At 37.2% G+C, this 21498-nt stretch overlaps 1 protein-coding gene across 2 annotated transcripts in view; it reads right to left on the reverse strand.

The window, feature by feature from the left end:
- Positions 1-21498, reverse strand: part of TFDP2 (transcription factor Dp-2 (E2F dimerization partner 2)) — a 44355-nt gene that overhangs the window by 1988 nt on the left and 20869 nt on the right. The window contains exons 4-10 of one of the 2 annotated variants that reach the window (XM_010568340.1): positions 18560-18681; positions 16042-16089; positions 14476-14638; positions 13802-13945; positions 11304-11372; positions 9510-9661; positions 5502-5668 (exon numbers count right to left, since the gene is read on the reverse strand). In XM_010568340.1, coding sequence (XP_010566642.1) covers positions 5502-5668; positions 9510-9661; positions 11304-11372; positions 13802-13945; positions 14476-14638; positions 16042-16089; positions 18560-18681 — 865 coding nt within the window. Of the gene's footprint in view, positions 1-5501; positions 5669-9509; positions 9662-11303; positions 11373-13801; positions 13949-14475; positions 14639-16041; positions 16090-18559; positions 18682-21498 lie in introns of both variants that reach the window. The other variant, XM_010568339.1, reaches the window with a different exon arrangement.

The raw sequence follows: 21498 nt of genomic DNA on the forward strand, positions 1-21498 counted from the left end.
AGTCCTTCGTGGAAATCTCCTGCTACAGACTGATCCTATCAAATGCCCCAACAGCTCTAAGTGCCTTTGCTGTTGTGCTTGGTGAAGGTACGAATGGAACTGTACTTGTCAGGACTGGAGATACTGCAGTGAAGCCACCAAGGCAGTATGCATTTCAGTTGTGTGTGTTCTGATAGCCAAAGGCAGTTTCGTTTTGGTGGTCTCACAGCTGGCTGTAACACAGCCCCCTAACCCATTCTGACAATGAATAGAGGCAGCAATCAGCTGCGGACATGAGCAGACCACAGCAAAAGGTCTTGTGCCAAGAGTATGAGAAAGCGCCTGTCGTACACTGCATGTGTGATGTGTATGTCTCCCTAGGGACAGGAAATTTGAGGATTAAAATGGTCTTGCAATAATGCTGAATTCCTTAAGGTAATTTCTTAAAAGCCCTCTGAGGGACCCTCATAGTACTTGTTTTCAGATCCCCTAACAAGTAATGCCTGTCAGTTGTTTCCAGTTATGCACATTTCTGCCAAGAGAATCAACAAAACAAGTCCATTGACCCAATTACACTTAAGGGATAATTTTGGGGGGGGGGGTGTAGGGTGTGTTTTTAATTTGTTTCTTAGATAAGGTGTTTCTATTGACCTACCCACATTCCATCTCAACACAAAGTTAAAATAAAGTTATCATCAGGACTGTCTAGTTCTTTTTCGTGGTGCTTGTGTGTGGTTCGAGCTGGAGGCATTAAACCAGGAGTTGGCAGACCTTACTATTATTTTCTATGCCTAATGAAACCTCTGTTCTGTACAGCATGATAGCAGTAAAATGGGATTGCACTATTCATATTTTATCTAGAAGCAGATAAGAGGAATAACTAAATGTGTTTGTTACATACACTTTCTCATTTGTCCTTCTGTGTTCTTGTTAAGCTTTGGCTCCTTGAGATTTGACAGTGTACTGCCTAGCACGGGGACTGTTTTAAGCAGGTTGTCACAGCCACATAAATTGGTTCATCATCCATTGGGAGCCACAGACTGCCTTGTTTTGTGCTGTGGAGACTTGTTAGCAGCAAGGTATTTAAATGACATGTTACAAAGCAGGGCTAGCAAGGTTGATGTTCCTGCCAGCAGAGTCTTTGGAACATGACAGAAGACAACAAGTTGCAGCTTTAGGGCAATCTGTGAGGATGGAATAGATCTGAAGAGTGGAATATGGACATAGCTCGATGGCTTTAATTAAGATTACCCTAAATGCAGGTTCGTTTTTACAGAGAACATGTTCTGACAGTCTCCCCCTGTCTTTGCAGGAGGAGACTGAACCATTTGGAATGACTGCATTGTATTTAGATTAATGAAGTGGATTAGAGATGGATCACAGTGTTGTTTTCTGGTCTTTTGAAGGGGTGTACCTGTGTGTACATGCTTAATATTCCAGAGGAATAACAAGTCACTACTAGTAATCTTCATTTTATTAACATTTTGGGATAATAGCTAGTTAGCTTTTCTTTTTGAAGAGCAAGGTGAAGGTAAATACGGATTCTACACAGAGGGCTGAAAGAAGGTTCATAGATGCACATCCCTGCCTTGTACTTTCATTGCCTTGTATTTCTAAATTCTATTTTCCAGTGGGCTCTGAGAAGCCAGGGAAAAGAGGAAGTGTGTGAAAGAAGGGGCATTTAAGAAGCCATTTCCTGTCTGGAAAAGACTGTCAAAAAATCTAAGTCTGCCTACAATGAGAAGACTTACTATTTCTAGCAGAGTTGATAAATTACTAACAGCTACATTTAGGAACCAGGGAAAGCAGCTTGGAAAAAACTTCCCAATGTGGTACAGTTCAATATAAGAGTGTCATCCTGATTATGAACTAGGCATATCTTGCAGGAGATATACTTGGTAGAAATTTGTACTTTACATGAGAAGTCTCTAAAGGAATACCCTCGATAGCCTTTAGCAGTTAATGCAAAAGTAAAAGTGTTGCATAGGATTATTGTTGACAGTTGAACAAGCTCATTCATTCAGTAGCTACTCTTATCTCTTCAGTTCCAACTCCAGCCCATTTTGCAGCCAAGGCTTATTACACAGGTAGATTGCAGAGCACTTCTTCATGCAGGGAAGAATAAAAGTGTTGTAATCTAGAGATCCTAAACTGCACCACCTTCCCTGCCCACTGCTTTAGTGGGATGTTGTTACCACAACCATTAGTGTCTCAGAATTTTTGTTTCCTGCTTTTTTTATTTGTAGTCTCATTTTTAGCAGCGAGGACTCAACTGACAAAGGCAGGACTTGGTTTTGTGTTAACTGCCTGTAGTATATGCATGGCTTAAAAGGCACAGGATGTTACTCTGGATATGGTTCTACAAGAGCTGATGCTCGTCTCCATCAGTGGCATGTTTCTGTTCACCTAGCAATCTCACTCCCTCCTTTACACTTGAACTGTTCTGGTTTGAGCCTGTAGCTAGATATTTCTACATGCTAAATTGTCAGAAACTCCTCCGCCAGATAAAAAGCCTCTGGTTTAGTACCCTGAACAAGCTCATGAAGAGGGCAGAGGAAAATTAACTGTGTCAAAATGAAGAAATGGGCAGCAGTGTGTATTTAGGATTGTGACCCTGGGATGCCATCTTAAGCTGGTGCAAGTGTCATGTTTGTTAGAAAAAAACATTGCCCCTTCCATAGGTATGAAGCTGGCAAATACTGTGGTTGTAGTGCAGTCTGTTGTATGTCCATCACTTTTTCTAGATTTCTGACTTAGCTAAAGCAATACTTTAATGTTAACTTTTACTGTAAGTTATGGTTAAGCTGCTGTATCTTCTACTCTTACTCCCTCTTTGGAAACAAGAAAAAGTAAGGTCAAATCATGTCAGTTTTAGAAGTCTGCATCAATTACGACAATCAAGCAACAGAAAAATGTGTTACAAACATCATTTAAGATATACATAATACTTTATGGTGTTAATATGCCCTAGGTTCTGCTGATTTCAGTGCTAGTCACGACACCTGAGGATCGTACCAATGTAGTATTTGAAATACGTATTAAAAATACTCAACACTTTTTGCTAAAACATCATAAACCCTATAGAAAACCTACAAGACACTACTTTTATCAAATTAGGGCACTCAAAGAATGGCTAAAACACATGATCCTCCTGCAAAAAAAAAAATACACTAATAAGGTTTTGATGCATACATCAGTTCAGCAGTTCCAAGCAAATTATTTGGCATGTTTAATGCAACTATAAGTTACTTTTTCTTCTTTTTTTTTTTTTAAAGCTGGGATGGTCCAAGTTTTCTTTGTTAATTTTGAATTTCTTTCATTGAACTGGTTAAGACTTGGATTCTTCCAACTGTTTCTCCAGCCCTATTAGCAAGCATTACAATACAAACTATTGTTAGTGCATGTAAGTTAGAAATTATCTGAAAAAAAGATGACCAGGCTAAGGTCAAACTAACATCGTATGGGAAATGACTTACCTACTTAGACATATTAGAACAGGACTGGTTTCTACAGCAGTTGAGTTCATGGAGTCAACTAGTGTGGGAGAGCTTTTTAATCTTGGTTGTAATAAACTTACTTGGTGAATAAATGAGACCTTGATTTGCTTTTCTTGTATAGTAGTGACTGAAGCCAATGTACTTAAAGGTGTGATCGTGAGAGCTATGGAAGTAATGATGAATTCTAAAAACCAGTGATAAGCCTTCCACTTCACTACACTGGCAGTGTAATAAACAATATCTAAAGACTGCCAAGGTTAAAGGAAGTTGTACTTAACCAAAAATATGTAATCGGGCAAATGATGGCTTTTCAAGTATTGTGCAAAACATGTAAATCTGTTCCCCTTATTTGTCAGTTACTGCCATTAGAAAGCTCTACTATGCAATTCATACTCTTAACTGTAGATTTGTGTTGTGTAATTAAGTAGCAAGAACAGACAGAAGAAACCTTTAAACTAAATGTACATACCATAGTAACAACACTTCTGGACTAATTTTTTCCAGAGGCTGAAACAGCTGAATGTAACCCATGTCTGAAGAGTACATTACCTGCTTCAATGCATTCTGAGTAAAAAATAAAATCAATACATTTCTTATGATTAAAAATCTGGATAGGTTTCTGGCTCCTGGTCTGCTACTAGGGAAATAACCCTAATCACAACATTCTTTAAGAATATGCAATCTTAGAATCTGTTTTTTTCTGTTTGGTTTCTTTGAAACAGAGTACTATTTGTTTCTCACTTGCACAGGAACATCACAGTTGTTTTGCCTTTAATGCTTTCAATAAAAAACCCCACCAGCAGTACATTGGTGTGACTGATCTTTTTTCAAAAGAAACTAAAATGGACTACTAATCACTAGTTAAGACATGTAGTTTCATTGCTTAATCTTTAAAAGCTGGTTTTACTCAGTAAATAGTGTAATGACACAGGGTTTTTTGTAAATGTAAAGAAACCCTATTCTCTGAAAATAAATTAGTGCAGGTTTAAAATGAAATAGAAATTTTAGTTTGCTCTTCAATACATGGGAGCAATTAAGTAACTTGAAGACTGCAACACTATTAAAAGATGTGGGTTCTGCTCCTTTCCTGTCTTTTACATTGGTGGTAAATCATGTGGTAAATAATAGTTGAATGAACCTGCAAGGAACAAACCCAGATGACTTTCAACATCTCTTTTTGGCACCAGTGCAGCCTTATGAAGACTTGGTGTGTAATTTCAAAATTGACCAAAATTAAAATATGAAATCTTAGTTTGAAATGTTAAAGCCATTTAAAATGTACTAATTTTAGTGAATGTAACTGAATTCTAATTTATATCCAGCAGAGTTTTACCATGACAAATTTTAAGAAACTGTTTCATTCTTAATTCTCTCACATAGCAAAATCAAGAATACAAAAACACATGTTCAGCTTCCTGGCTACTTAACTCTATTTTTCTCATCAAAACAAAATAGCATTTTTAATATAAAGTGTGCATTTAAAAGATCCTGACATAAAGATTAAATGTTCCAAACAGAAGGGAATCAACTTTAGGAAAGTGTAAAAAAAAAAAAAAAAAAAAAAAAATTTAAGTAAAATGTTTGAAGTTTCCAACTTCCCTGTGTGAAAGACACAGTTTTATACTACTGTAATTTAAACAAGTCCAAAGCCTAGTTAGCAGAGAAGTCAGGGCAATAGCTTTGTTCCCCCTTTCCTCAAAAATGAAGGTCTGTATACAGTAGTTCATTGGGTAACATTTCCTTTATAGATGAAATCCCTCCAGAAACCTGAGAAAATATTGGGCTGAGTTTTAAGCTTTGTGAATCAAAAATTTTTGAATTCTTAAATCAGTGTGAATTAAGTTTACAGGACAACTATGATAAACCTTCCAAAATTAACTGTAAAGCAACTTACGTACCAACCGTACTAGCTCCCATATAACTTCAAACATTACATACCTATGTAAGTGAATATTAAATTTGCTTCAGTTAACTGATGTTATGGATTTGATCAGGAACAATATTTAAAAGTCTCATCTAACTTACCTGTGATGTAGCCTTCTAAAGCTTTTGGCACCAGGGATTTTGCAGTTCTTAGGTCCTCAGCTGAGCATTTGCCTGCCTCAAGCCCAAAGGACATTCCCATTCTCTTCAGCACCTCACTGTCATCATGAATCTCAAAAGTGTTATCGAAATTAAAGAGGTATTCAAATCTGCGTGTAAAAAGTCAAAGTGAGAAGGTTTTGAAAAGAGTACAGCTATGCTTTTTTTGCCTATTTTTCCTTTTTTCTGGTATGCACTGAGGTAAGTGTCTAGATTCTTCATTATCTGTAAGGGTCCTTAAGGAAAAAAGAGTGCAGCAAATGCTTTTTCACCTCTGTGACTGGCATGCCTACAGGGTTTAAAATAGCACTTTCTCAGTTAAAGTAACTTCACCACTGCAGGAAAAAAGTCTAAAATTTTCTACCTCATTAGACAGATTCAAAGGCGAACAAGGGGAGGCCTTGCTAAACATGAACCTTCACTTGTACCAAATCCAATACTTTTAAAGGTCACCTGCAGCCCTGTCACCAGAATAACTATTTTGGTTTTGCTTCTTTTACATTTCACTTTCTGTTCTAATGTGCAACACTCCTCCTGTGAAGTGACCTATTTTACCTCGGTATAACTTTGCTTTTTTGGGACGGATTTGGATGAAGCTAGCAAAGCAGTCTGTTCAGAGTCCTCTGTGTTCACAACCTACTATTTCTGCTGCAGGACTCTCAAAATGTTTTTCATGCATATAAAAGTGGAAATAGTCATATAAACTTAATATAGCTTTAAGAAAAGCAGGGGCATCTAGACTGGCCTTATGCTATGATCACAGGCTATTAAAAGCCTGGACAGCACTGGTCCAGGGATTACAATATAAGGCTAGTTCCCAGTACCTCATTTTCTGCTGACAAAATCTTTATCCCTGGAAAAGCAGCCCATCCATGAGATACGATCTTTAAAAGATAACACACTGCTGCGTCTTCCCTTAGCTCTCCAAGCTCGAGTCACATACAGATTTTCTTGATAGGTTTTTTTTATACTCATTTACTTATACCTGATCCAGTAAGTTTGGAAAAGTTACATCTTTTGTGCCTATACACAAAATTTTCATCTAGAAATCAACATGCTTTGTACTAGATGTAATTGTCAGTTAAAGGTATCCTTTCTTTTGTGACTCGTGTTACTTGTAAAACCTATTTTTTATGCATCTCTATTTATTTAAGCGTAACCACATTAAAAGGGAAAATAAGATGTGTCACTATACCTTTAAATGGTACAATTACATTCCTGCTACCTAGACTGGTGCAGCTAAAGTCACATAACTATGTTTACACAAATAGGGGATGGGAGACCAGTGTCATACCAAGTTACTACCAGCAAGCTGTGTACTTAACTAAATAATAACTGAATTCAGCTTTTATGGTACAGGATTAAAGGCTGTATTTATTGATAGCTCTGTATTTCTCCTCCCATATGTTGTGGTCAAATACTGGATGCTAGAAAGGAGCATAACTCCTTTTTCCTCCCCTGCAAGTTTCCAGACAAAGAAACTTACAGGAGCATTTCTCCAGCATAGTTTCTAGCAACCTGCAGCCTCTGACACAGGAAGTCCCTACACTTCTACCTTTGCCATTAATAGCTATCTATCTGAGGGTTTTTATTTCAGGGACTTGACATGACCCGTTTTTCAACTTATATAAACTTTTGGCATGAACAACATCAAATGCTATGGTTTGCATAGACTAACTGTTACAAAAACACTTACATCCTTTTTGTCTAAAACCTGTCACCTGGTATCTTCTCTTAATGTCTCTTAACTTTAATAAGCAGCTGCATTTCCTATTAGAATAGAGGTGTTCTAATTTTCCAAGTTTCTGATACATCTATTGTGTCTGAATGCTTGTTTAAGTATTCTGGTTCCTTTTTTTTCTTTTTTCCTAAGACCTACAGCATTTATATAGAAGCACCATTTACACGAGATACATTTTCCTGTTCAGGTGCCTGATCTTTTCAATGTAATATTTAACTTTTTCCTTTTTATCTGAAGACTCTGTTTTTCTTTACTCCAACTTCAGAAATGTCACTCCCACTATGCTGCTGGGCACCCGTCTGCCTTCTCACACTCTTAACAAAACTTGCCCAATGACCTCTTTGTTTTATATGTGAGAAATTTCATTCTGTTTTGGCTAGATAAAGCCTGTTCTTGCATAGGAAAAAACTTAGAAGACACAAACCTCATGATGCTAAATCCCCCCTATATGTACCATCTTTCCAAGCAATTATTTTCTTTTGGAAGATCCTCTGTAAATACAATTTTTATAGCTAATGTTGTGAGCTTATCTGTTCATTGGACTTTCTAACATCACCTGCTGCATCATAAATACTGACCAACCAATGCTTTTTATAAATGTTATTTGGGAGAAGAAAGGAAAATGGAAGCCCATACAACAGTGGGTTAGTAACTGAGGTTGAAACCAAGTGAAGGGCAAGCACTCAAGTTGACCAGTAATGGGGTTAGGCAGCGCAAATGCTCTCCAATAAACTACAGAATTTGAATTCTCCAAACTGAGTCACCACTTTCACCAACTGCCTTATTTAGCAGATCACTGTAACAGTGGTTTAAACACTAGCAGTTTCTGGCACTGTTTATTTATATACTGGCACTGCCACTAATCAGTTGCACAAATAATAACCACAGTGGAAACCTTGTTTAGTTTGGGTTAATTGTTGTACACCTAATGATCTCCAGTTGACAGTAATATTGAAGCTGGGTTATATAAACTTGAAATATCAACATTAAATAAATTTGGTGTGCTCATTTCAAGGAGTAGTGTTTTCTTACAGTTTGAGATTGTAGAAGCATGTTACACTTCTCTAGATCCCAATGCCAGTTCAATGTCCAACAACTTCAAAGCAGTAGTCTGAAGTTTCAGTATGAAATCATTCAACTTTGTAATGACTTCAAACCTAAATATACAGCACTGTTTAAAAGTGCAGTAAGAACTCTATAGTATGCCTATAAAATAAGGGTATAGTTAAGCTAAACCAATATTGATCCTAAAATTCCCAACTTGCTGAACTGCAGTGCTGATGGGAGTATTCCAAAAATTTTGTCACAGAATGCATTGCACTTCCAAGTCCAATTTTCTACAAAAATTCAACTTTTAATAGTACTGCTTTTTTGCATGTTGGTGTTTAGGTTACTAGAGACTGTCTATTTTTGCTTTATGTTAATTGACTTGAAGTTCAATATGGGATTTGTATACCACAGAGTGAAATCTGTAACCTACACTATTAAAGCAAAGCCAGCTATTTTCAGCTAATAAACTAGTTGTGATCCAATAAACAGTTAACAGTACCTCATACTTTCAGCCATATTTTCACAGGATGAAGAGCATAAGCACCCCTAAGTACGTATGTGGAAGATTTCCAGATTATACTAAGAGTGCAACTATAACAGTTTGCTTACAAAGACAGTATTTCAGATTTCTATGTAATTTCCTTCCCTTTTTTCCTTCAAAGAGCTAGGTGCAACCTTTTTGCTATTCAAAGTCACTTCCAAAGTTGTTGTTATTACCTCTAGGATGTTACTTATGTTACATGGATCACCTTGTGTTTCTGACTAAATACATCTATGGTGTATTAGGAATAAGAATTCAGAAGCACTACCACATGGCTTCATTAAAATCTAGTGCTGTCCTAGTATATAATTTCATTCAGTTATTTCTCCTGTGCAGTGAATGCTCTTCGAAACGTCAGTCTGAAGTGCCTTTTACAACAGTGAAAGTCAGCCTGTTTTAACTAGTGGTTGTAAATCAACGTTGATAAACTTATTCCTATTACTGCTGCAGTTGTATTAAATATTAAAAACAAAACAAAACACCCCCCTGAAGTGACAGTAGCAAATTTAAATACATAATTACTTTTAGTAAACTAGAAAAATTTCTCTCATTTGTTCAAAGAAAAATTCCAGTCCACAAAGAAAATAAAATTCTAAAAATTGATTCCACAAACACTCACTTATCGCTTGATATGCTGCAGTCTATAACTGTTCTTTTGCTAGTGTTGACTATTAAGAAAGGCAGCTGTATTGTTGAGTTCAAAGCTGGAGGGCCTTGATTTTGTTGTTCATTTTGCTGATTTCTTTGTACCAAGTTTTTGAATGCTATTTGCTGAAGAAAGAAAGAAAGAAAAAACGATCACTGGCCATGAAAGAGAAGACATCAGTGTTTCCAGGAAGTGTAACTTCCTAGCTCTTATTTACCAACTCTCAATACTTCCAGTAATTTTCTGCCAAAAAGTAAGCGGCCTGACTTCCTCTTTGCACTAGTGAAGCTCACCAGGAACAGAAGTTAAACACAAATTTTTCGCACATATCCTAATGGCTATGCCCCCCTCACAATCCCTGGAGCAGAAACAAGAAAGGAACAATAAAGCTTGGGGGAGAATGGTTCCCCATTTCTTTTGAAAAGGCACTGGAGTCAGAGGTCTTCTCTGTTATTTTACATGCATAATTACCTCAAACTGGGAGCTAGTTACACTGAAGCAAAAGTTAACAGAAATTACAGCATTCCCCCCCTTCCCATGATCCATATTCTCTTCCCCTTCTCATCCATCACCCCCTTTTCTCTCTCAAAGAGTGAGTGTTGAAATTCTCCTCTGAATGTTTTTAAACAGGTGCCATTCGTGACACCACTTGCTCTCTCCTGAATTCTTGTATCTGACTGCATATGTATGAAAATGTGTGGGTTTAGGAAATGTTATTTGAGGGATTGGAAGTCTGTACGTACCCACTTTGAGGCACTACTTATTCCACTCAAGGTGAAGATGGGTAGACAGAATCCCAAAGGACTGATAAACCATTTGACAATGAACATAATCAAGGAAATAATGACAGTTGTAGATAGTAAGGGAGTGCAACTCTGTCATTTCCAGACTAATAGTTAAGAAGGCCTGAGTTGCCTTATTTTCACCGGGTTAATTTCATGTTACTCTTAGAGAAGCTGCTAATTTATTAGGTTAGATAGATAGAATCAGAATTGTGCCCTAAGTAGAGAAACAGGTTTTGGTGATAAGAAAAGGAGAAGCATCAGATATTTAAAAGTTTCTGTGCATATCTAATTACATGAAAATTGTATCACTATAGTTAGACCACAAAAAAAATACAGCCTTATTGTCTGTAACCTCATAAAAAAGTTTGATTACATTTAAATTACTGAAAGTCTGCACAGACCAAACCACTTAAGAATGCTGATAAATGTATTTTATAAAATGTTCCTTTATAAGCAAAGACGGGTTTGAAATGTACTTCTGCAATCAAAGCCAGAACTCAAGTCATCTCAAAGGTGCACCTCGGAATGTAAAAGAGCTGGATTTGCCAGCCTTCCATTGGTTAGGATCCAGAAATGTCTATCTCCCCCAAAACAACTCTGTACATATTTACACAAGTCCAGTTGTAAATATCATAGCTTAGAATCAGAGAAATTTTCCAGTAAGAACTACTCAGAGAAGGTAACGCTGGGGGGGGCTTGGAGTCAGCCAAGGGGACTTGTGAGTTGTTTCCATTCCCACTAATGTTGACAAGCTTCAGCAGAACACTTACAAAAGCTTGTGGCATGCAGATGCAGCACGCTGTTTTACAATAGGTAAAAATGAACCAGAAAGTGAGGGTAAGAGGTCCCCCTACTAGAATCCAGAAAGGTCACAAGTGTGAAGCTTTTCTCCCTAGTATATCATAGCTGCTAAATAAATCCAGCAATTTGATAATTGCTAAAATCGGATAATTTCATTTATAGAAAAAATAATTAAATATACCTGCAGCAGCAGTTCTTGTAGTTGGGCTCGCTTCTGTTTTATCCTTTCAATCCGCTTCTGTTTTTCTATCTTAAAATACAAATGTAAATGCATCAAGATAATTACTTTGTTATCTTGTCTGTTCCATTTTGCCAAACTAAACAGGCTTTAGAGCTATACCAGTGTGCTAGCACCATTACAAAAATCCATACTTTCTTTGTAAATGGTGGAGAATTCCATGGCATGGTAAGTAAATTTTGCACAAGTCTTTTCAGCCCTACCTGTTTGCCATGTATTTTCTTCTTTTTCAGACTTATCGCATTGTCACATGAGTTTCTCCATAAAACAGGTCTGACAAACTGTAATTTCTTTCTTTGTCAACAATTTTAACTTCAGTAAAGAATCAATTATTACAAGAGACCGTATTATTTCCCCACCCATTCCTCCTCTTCTGTACTATGCACTGAGCACCGATGAGCACCAAACTAAACGTTTGCTTGAGAGGGTGCTTTGGGTTTGTTTTTTTTTTCTTCCCCTCCTGCCTTCCACTTTTTTGGAATTGTGCATGTCCCTTCCACTGTTCTAGCTGCAAGCTGCTAGACATAAATGTGTGGAGACTGGGCTCAGGATCATCACCTGCATCTTTCCAGTGATCTCCACTTTTTGTTTGGACCGCTCATTTGAGACTTGATTAAACTAACAAGATTTCAGCAACAAAAAGGGGGTAGAGGTAACCTTTTCTACGTGAGCACAGAATCCATTTCTTGCAACAGTTTTCTTAATGCCAGTTAATGGGGCAAAGCTATCCTCAACCTAAGTATGCAGTGTTTGGGACAGCGATAGTACTGGATGCCTACTGACACTGCAGATACAACCAACAGTATTTTAAATAGTGTTCTGGGGGAACACTAAAGAATTGGACAGCAGTCATCATGTTTAAAAGGTATTTTTCCTCATCATCCTGTTGGTGCCAGCACTGTATTACTGCTCCCCAAAATACTAAAACCTTAAATTACCTTTTCATTCAACCACTGAAACTAAATAATGCAGTCTTTTAAAACTTAGCTGCACTAAACCCCCCTATTTTATTTACAGTGTTGCTTTGTGGTGGTTCCCCCCACACAGACTTTAATGTTTTAAATGCTTCCTTCAGAGCACAGTAGATTACTTTCTTTTCTGGGACAAATATGTAACTCTTAAAACCAATAAACTATACAGATAGTATTTAGACACGGTTTCTATATAACAAGCTTTTTTTGTACTGCTTTCTCATTTTTGTACTGGTAATCTTATTATGGAATTACACTGTAAGAAGAGTTGGCTGTTTATACAGCTTTAAAAGCAAAATTAATTCTGATTTTCACACCGTGAAAATGCAGCTTTATTTTCTGTTCTTTTCTATTATGTCACAGGAAGCAACATTTTAAGAAAATATGCCTGGCTTCCATTTTGTGCATATGTAATTAGAGCCTGAAACAGCAAATAGCATACAATCATTGTAGGTGACACAATGAAATTCAAGTTCCGCATTTGTAACAATAACCTATGCTGAAGATAACGCATTCAGGTGAATGCATGTAAAATGTAGATTTATCCATGATTAAAAAAAAAAAAAAAAAAAAAGAGAATCCTGGAGTATAATGATTGAGCATATGCATACTCCTTGGGGGGATGTATTTTCCAAGTTGCTGTAATGGACAAGGATAGTAAAAGCTTTTTTCCTACCACATCTAGAAAGACAACTGATGTAAATGAACCCGCACAAAATAAATTGTTCTGTACTAGAGAGGGACCCCACCTGGCTTTTAAGATATTTAGTGTCACAAGTATCACAAATACAATACATATTAAGGTGTATTTACAGATAGTTATTACAGCACTCTCTAGTAAGTACAGTAACTTGTGCTTTTTATTTATAGAGCATTTGGCCTGACGGACAAGCAACATTTGTGCATGTAAGTTCTGGCATCCCTGCAAAAACACAGTAACTCCTAGCCTGCTGGAAAAATAATGGAAAAAACCAAGACATAAAACTTCTTTTTTTTCCCTGCCAGTTCATAGCTAGTATTTGACATCCTAGCAAGAATTATTTTTCAATTTAATTTCCTTTGAATGGCATTTCCAAATACAGACATTAATAGAAAATTCATCTCCTTTCAATTGTATACCATTTTGTAAGCATAACTGCACTATAAATTCTTTTGACTTTCTTCTGGTTAACTCAGGCTACTACAGACTTTGATCTTAAAAGTAATCCCTGATTTAATCAATGTCCATTTTTGTAAGGTAAACAAGTTTGGGTTTTTTAAACTTCATGTCATGTATACTAAATAAAACTGAACTAAGCGTACATAAATGTGTCCTTTCAGTCTTCAAGTATCAAAAGTTCTATTTTCATAGTGGGCAAGAATCAAACCCAGTCTGGTTCAAATTGAGAAAAAAACCCCTCTTCTAAAGTAGAGCAGATCTGTTATCACAACCTGTGAACTATATAGAATTTCCCATCTACCTCACCTTACCTCTAGATTCTGACATTCCTGAGCTGAGTTTGTAGGAAGGCCAATCCATCTGATTTCCTTCTTCTCCTTTGAAATTATGTTCATTGCCATCAGGACATTAAGGGCATCGTAAACTCTCCGTCTAATATTTTTCTGATCATAAGCCTGCTAAGAAAACAATGCAGCATTAATTACAAGAATTCAAAAAGGAGAAAAAGATTGAACACATCCTTCATAGATATGTAGAAAATAAAAAGGCAAAATGGCAGTTTAAGTCAGAGTGGTATTAAAAGATGATGCCTTCATCTGTGCTACTCCCTGGATACCACATGAGCATGTTTGTTTGCACATGGAAGCTTCAGGCCTGCTTGAAGCCTCTGTGCAGCAGATTCCAATCACGGCAAGTCTGTTACAGTTGAAAAGCCTGGCAAGACCACATACGGTGTGTACAAGAGTAGCCTTTTTTTAAAGAGAATTCTTCTGGCAGACTTCTCTATTTTGTTTATAATTTAGTGTGAGTTCAATTCTTCATTTTAATTCTATATTTTTAATTTTCAGAGGTTAATTCTTTATATTTGGGAAGTAGTTAAGTGAAGGAAAGTATGGAGTGTGGCAGGACAGTCCAGGGACAGAATTCCATGATAAACCAGACAATTTTGTAATGGTATAACAAATTTCAACACATATTTGCTTACCGAATCTGTAGCTAGGTGGCTGTTAGAATTTGTGAATTCTGATACCAGCTCATCAGCAACTTCATTGTATGAAGTTGTTCCTTTACGTTGAACTTTTTCACATACTTTCATTGAAAAATGCCTCAGACCCTTCCCATTTTTATCTCCTTTTTTGCTTCTCTTACTGGAAGGAGAAAAGTAATTAATACATTGAATGGTAACAAGCTACTTTGCTACACAGCAAAAGGTCTACCTTTTGCAACAGGAATCAGAACTCTTGACATTATGTACTACCTAAAAGAAAAATAAAACTGTTCAGCTTTTTTGAATCAGATTCTCGCTTCTTACAAGTTGGCAAAAAAAGTACACTGGAGCCCTTTCCCCTTTCCCAGTGATTTCTACACTGATAGTATTTGAACACATGCTACTGGGCAGATGCTTAAAAAACTGGATTTGTAATTCATCTCCAGATAGTTTTACAAAAGCAACCAAAAAAGGGGGAAAACCTCACGGGGTGTTTATGTGCCTGGAAGCCAGATTTACAGGAACCCTCGTGTTTGTGCTTAAAATAGAAAGGCTCAGACATCCCTATTTACAATACAGCAGAAGATACCTTAATTCTCCTAATGACCAAAGTTTAATATCTGTGCCATCATAGTTAAGACTGAGATACAAGAATCTCTTTTGTGGAGAGTAAGTACATATTCATTAGGTTTTATGGTGCCAAATTAATAACTGGCAACTGTCAGGGTTATTTTCCATTCACTTTCTTCCTCCTGAAAAGCAAGAGCTTAGATAATGATAATGGAAAAAACAGGAGCAATTGGTTTTATCACACAAACTAGATTTGGATGCGTATTTCAATAGAAGCCTTTAAAAAGCTCAGCTGTGGTGGTGTGTTTGTTTTGTTTTTTTAATTACAGTTTTACAAGTTGGTTTGATAATATGTTTCAGGGAGATCTATTATTTTACAGAAAAAGGCCTAGTTCTGTCAAGAGTAACAAGCTAAGGAAAACATTAAAAGAATGCTTTTCAAAATTTTGCATTTAAGAAATTTTGCATTTAAGAAATTTTGTATTTAAGAAAACAGAACACTGGAAAGAAGGACAGAAGTAAAGGAAGAATGGAAAGGAATACCAGAATATTTAAAAAAACCCAACACTCCTAATCCCTACGCAGTTATTCAATGTGAGAAACCCCCAGTAGGTAAACAAATAACACCACCCTGAATGCATTCAAAGAAGTTTTGGAAGCAAAGGAAAAGATCATCTGTTTACAAGTATTTGTCACACTGAAAACTAGAACAGTCCTGTTTCTGAAGATGTGTTGTGTTTGTTTTTCACAACTCCCAGTATCATCTGTAACAGCAAATGTATTTATCAGGAAGTGATAAAGCAAGGAGTAATGCGTTAGAACTAACTATGAGGAACAAATAACACACAGCATGGAGGAGTGAAACCTGCTTTCATATGGAGGAGTGAAAACTGCTTAAAGTGGGAACTGGACACCCATCCCTCTGAAGGGCAGATCTGAAGAAGTAAACCAGGTATGACTGTATACATAAAATACATGTTCAGTAATACTCACCTTTCTGAAAAATCTGATTCTATGAATTCTCGAGTCCGCTTTCTGTCCCTAAGAAAAGACAATTCAAACTTAGATGAAAATAACATTATACACTTAGACCAACAAAATCAACGTATTTGTGGCCTAGCTGGGTACTGATGTTTGCTGTTACCTGTATACTGCAAGGGGAAAATGGCACACACACAGCTTGACAGAATTTGAGAGAAGGTGGCTAGGACTTTGGGCATGGTCTGAGCTCAGTGCCAGGCAAGTTCTGTTCCCAATTTTACCACACTTTGCCCATATGATTTTAGGGAATTCACTTCATTTGGAACTATAGGAAGTACTGACATGAGCTACATAACCAAATCCCATCAAAAAGGAGAAGCTGGGCTCCTTTGAACCTTCCTATTTAAAATTCCTCCACGTGGAAGAAAAATGCCTTTAAACAGCACATCCTATATTTTCAGGACATTGATTGTTTTGGTACCTTTAAACAAAAAACAAGGTAAAACACTAAACATGTTCACGTTAGAGCTGATGCATACAGAGCTGAAGAGAGATACTCTGAAGAAGTAGCTGACATGATTGGCAACTGCTACTCCTATGCAAAATTCATTGCCGGTTTCCTTATCATACTGTTTATTAGCTACAGCAAGCGGACTGCAGAAGTTGTATTCCAAACTTGTCTTTTATTCTTGCAGCTGATACAATGCACATTGCTCAAGAACTATTGGTAAATTACTTCACATTGTTAACCCTGCAGGTTCAAAACCAGGTCTCACAGCACATACTTAGGCAGCTAGAAACCTGACAGCATTATGAAGGGAGCTGAACAAAAATGATGGACTTGAAGGTATGTGCCGTGAAAGCCTGTGTGTATTTGGTTGTGCGATCCAGAACCCATCAGCAGACGTCTTTCTCGGCAACAACAGCGGGATTTTTGTCTTTGGCAATCCCTGTCCATGGTGCTTAACCGCTCACACTGAGCAACTGGGGGTCCGAGTGCAGCGGAGCTGGGGCAGGGGGCTGGAACGGCAGGGAATGAAGAGCTGTCCCCTGATCTGTAAGCCAGGCTGCCAGAGGCTGTATGGAGCCCTGAGAATGAATACGCTCTTGTCTCATTTGATTTTGGAAACAATTTGAAACCTGTGAAGAGGAGTAAACAACGGGTAAAGCAAGGAGTCTGGACTTGCAATCCTCTGGAACCATCTTCAGCAAGGGCTCACCGCTTAGGTTCCACAATACCACAGACCCTTCCTCACCTCTGTTGTATGGACTTCTGCAGGGATCAGTATTGATTGGTCAGTCTGGCGAACATCTTGCTCCTTTTTATCGGTGAAACAATAGTTGGGCTCAGTAGAAATACTGTGTCTAGATTTTGACTGTATACAAACAGAAGGATGGTGCTTCTCTCTGGGAATCTCCATCAATTGCGTTTGGATGAAGCTTAAGAAAGCTAATGGGCATTGATTCTTCGGTTTAGCAAGCTGTGAACAGACACTATAGCTTTTCCCTCCTCTGGGTACTGAAAGAACTTCAGCCTGGCCTCCACATTTCACAAAATTTGCAGAAACAAAGTAATCTTTGACAACTCCTTTTTCAAATCAGAACTAAGTGGATTCAAAAGGTATTTTGAGGAGATAAACAGATACTCAGAAAAAAAATCAAGCTTAAAAACTGCTCAGCTGGGCATGCAGTTTTTTGACTCTATGGTAAGAATATAGCGACTGGGAAGTGCAAGCCTCTGACAGTCCTTGCTTACAGCATAGAAAGAAGAAAGTCAAGGCACAAACAAACACTATACTGTCATTTCTGCCATGTCCTAGATGCTCCATTTTCCCACCTCTAAAGCTGGAAAGGTACTACTGACTTCCACCACCTGTTTAGAAAAAATTAACCCAGATACAGAAAAAAATTACTTTTTAATTTTCAGAGGCAAAGCACTACATCTGTCTTGAGACAGATAAATTCAGCAGTATGGGGATTAAAAAAAAAAATTAAAAAAAAATAAAATCATGAAATACTGTAAAGACCAGATTTCCTTAGAAGAGATGAAGATAGTCATGTTACTTTGGAGTACCTCAGAACCCCAAGAAAACCTGTTTCTACTGTAAAATAGTAATAAAAATACAACATTGATTACATTCCAAATTTTTCATTAAGAGCTTTATTCTTAAATGCCTCTTGGAAGTGTTTTTGACAGTCTCTCCTCCTGTTGGCACCTGCTGATATGCTCAACAGCAAAGCTACTTGGATATCCCATGAACTTACGAAAAAAATAAAGGCTTCTTTTAACAGGACTCACAAATTTGTGACTTTCCATTTTCACAAAGAAACAGACAGTGAAGTGACTGGTGCTTGTAATTCTGCATTCACATGCTCCAGACATCGAAAGTGCATAATAGGCTAAAGAGCATACTCCTTTTAGTTGTGCAAGAACTAGAAGCCATAAGCCAACATACAGAAACATCAGTATAAATAAAGGAAAACATCAGCACAGATCCTCAAACATCTTTAAATAAAACAAAAATCTTACCCCGGGACCCAGCCAGAAGCTTCTGTTATGTGTGTCTGGGTGACCATTGTTGGAGCTGGGTTATATGGACTCCCAATCAGAACACTCCCTGAATTGGTCAGTCTTTGTGATGTGCTTATGATCTATGAAAATTAGAAATAAACCCCACAGATCTCTTAAGAAAACAGAGGTTACCACAGCCCAAAATCCACACTAAGCATGGTACTAAGGAAAAAAAAAAAATTCTGTACCAGATGCAAGCTGCAGTCAAAATATACAGAACAGATGTCATCAGAAGACCTTCATACATGAAAGTAATTACAATGCTGCTAAGTTTTCTACTAATTGTACCATATTACTGTATAATTCATATGGACAAGATCTAGACAAATAATTACTAGGTATGGCAGATAGACCTGTACCTATATACAACTAGTTGTTTCTCTGAGAGTATGTCTAGGCAATTTCTTGATCACTGTAATCAATAAAGCCTCCTTTCCAATGGATTTGTCTCTTGCAATCATCTGTCTTTGCTACCAAAGACAATCTGAGCTGCAGGCAAAGTATTCCCTGCAGTTTCTAGCATTCACAAGATCTCAAGACATTCTAGCAAGCTAATAATACAACATTGTACCTATGGTATTAAATGTAAAGTCTGTACAGTATAGATAGAATTTAAATTTGTTCAAACATGGTGAAATTGTATGTACAACAGTTGTTAACACTAAGACACTTGGTCTCAACTTTGAAATCATATCTAAGTTCATTCTTTAAAGTAGGTCATCAGAAGAATTCAGATTGTATTTAAAAACAAAACTGTTAATTAGTCTTTAAAATAAAACACATTTTAAATTATTTTGATTCCAGTACGGTAAGATTCATACCAAAGCTTCATGGACAATGCTTTTTACTCATATATCTTATTTTGCTTTTTTAAACTGTATTTTACTTTACTCCATTTGTTGGTGACATTTTGAGTATCTACTGTACTAAACTTTGTAGTTTTGCTTTACTACTTAACGTACCCAACACCCATGTTCAGTACATGGCAGATACTTTGTTTGGTATCCATCAATATTGTTTAAACAAGTAGGAAAAAACAGTATCTGAAGAATTTCCCATTTCCTTAGCTCACTGAGCATTACTTCACGTCCCTCTTGACACCACGCTGTGATTGCATGTATGTATTTTTTATCTCAAAGACATAAATTTATTTATTTTTGCGAGTGGATAGCTTGACAGAAACAAGTGAAAACAGAAATTTAGGAAAACCAAAACACAGGTACAAGTTAGGTATTTACTGGTTGATACTGGAGAACAAAAGATCCCTGGCTGGCTGCTTTACACACTGCATGCAGGCACAGGAAAGGTTATCAACTTACTGCTACATTGGCTTGAAGTCAGAAACATTTTGTGATAGAATGATTAATTTTTAAAAGCTTAAGTTCAGCACTGGTGAGAATCAGTAATGCATTATTTCAATTAAACATGAATCCAATCCAGTAACTTTTTATACCAATTTCTTGCAACACTATAAATAACATTTATTTGCAGTAAGCATATGGTTCTGCCAGCATATGGCAGATGCATGCCATAGAGAAAAGATTTTAAATATTTTGCATACTGAAATGCGTTTCACCACATTCCACCCTCTCTGAGGTTTGCTCTATTGATGTCTTGTAAATCACAGACTAAATGTGTCATAAAGAGTATTTTATGTTCGATCGCCTCATAATTTTCCTGTGACAGCCTCATAATAAACTGAGGGGGCAAAATCACTTTCAGGTGTTTCCAAGACCGACCTGTCCAGTATCTTTCTATCCCTTGGTGCCATCTTGTGGAGACAGACACCAGCAGCACACTCTCCCAAGAGCCCCTTCCCCCACGGCAGCCACACCGTGTTTGATGGGCACTTAGAGGCAGTAGTTGCACAAGCACCAAAAATCCACCTGTCTACAGCTTACTGTTAAAGCTGTAAGTTCTTGGATGCAGGGACACAGATGTCATGGGTATACAAATCAGTGTTGTTTCAGTGTCACTTTTAAATTTACTATTGAATGTTTGCTTTCACAGAAAATGCTACACTGTATTTTCAGAGTACTAATTCCATCTTAACAGCAAACATACTTCCAGTGTGCCTGAAGTAATCACATAAATTCAGATACCAGATAGCATAAAACAGAAAAAGAGAACCTCACCCTAATTTAGCAAATAGACCATCTGTAGGACGTTAAATCCCTGTAATTAAACACTAGCATTTTATCAATAATACTTAATGCTGTTAAACTTACACCTACAGACTAAATCTAAAGAAACTGTAACACACACCCGTACACAAGAATCCAGCCTGCAAATTGTGCTGATTTTACCATATGCACAGCCGTAGCCCAAGGGATTCAGACCAACAGTCACCATTCAGCCAACAGCCCACTCCCCTGATCCTGGGGGCAGTGTGCTGGTTTGAAGGACCTGGAGCAGCCCCAAGAGCTGTAACCTACAGCGGTTAAATAAAACTAAAAATCCCTCGTGGCAGCAGGATGTTGCTAACACAGGTGAGATGCCAAAGGAGTGCTAACATTCCCACTGTTAAGAACTTGTGAACATTCTCTTTTGAACGGTCTGGCACACGACACAGCCGAACACTGGATGTCTTCGGAGGCCTGTGTTAATGGCTATTTAATAAGAAAATGTTTTCTTAATACAGATCTATCCTTGCAAAGCAGCAGAATAAAATAATTTTAAAAATTAAATAATTTAAAAATAAGAATAAAAATAAATGAAATAAAATGTGTGTCTCACACCACGCAGTAGCTTTTGCAACTTCTACCTGCTATAGAACCTAAACTATAACTGGGGTTCATTTAAACCAAAAGCAGGGCCTTGAGCAGTCACTCATAAGAGTAGGAGCTGCATTAACTGACTGCTCTCCCCTGTTCTTGGTTATTATTTATTGCACTCAC

The sequence above is a fragment of the Haliaeetus leucocephalus genome, unplaced genomic scaffold (genome assembly GCF_000737465.1).
Source record: "Haliaeetus leucocephalus isolate CR32 unplaced genomic scaffold, Haliaeetus_leucocephalus-4.0 Scaffold240, whole genome shotgun sequence".
NCBI lineage: Eukaryota > Metazoa > Chordata > Aves > Accipitriformes > Accipitridae > Haliaeetus > Haliaeetus leucocephalus.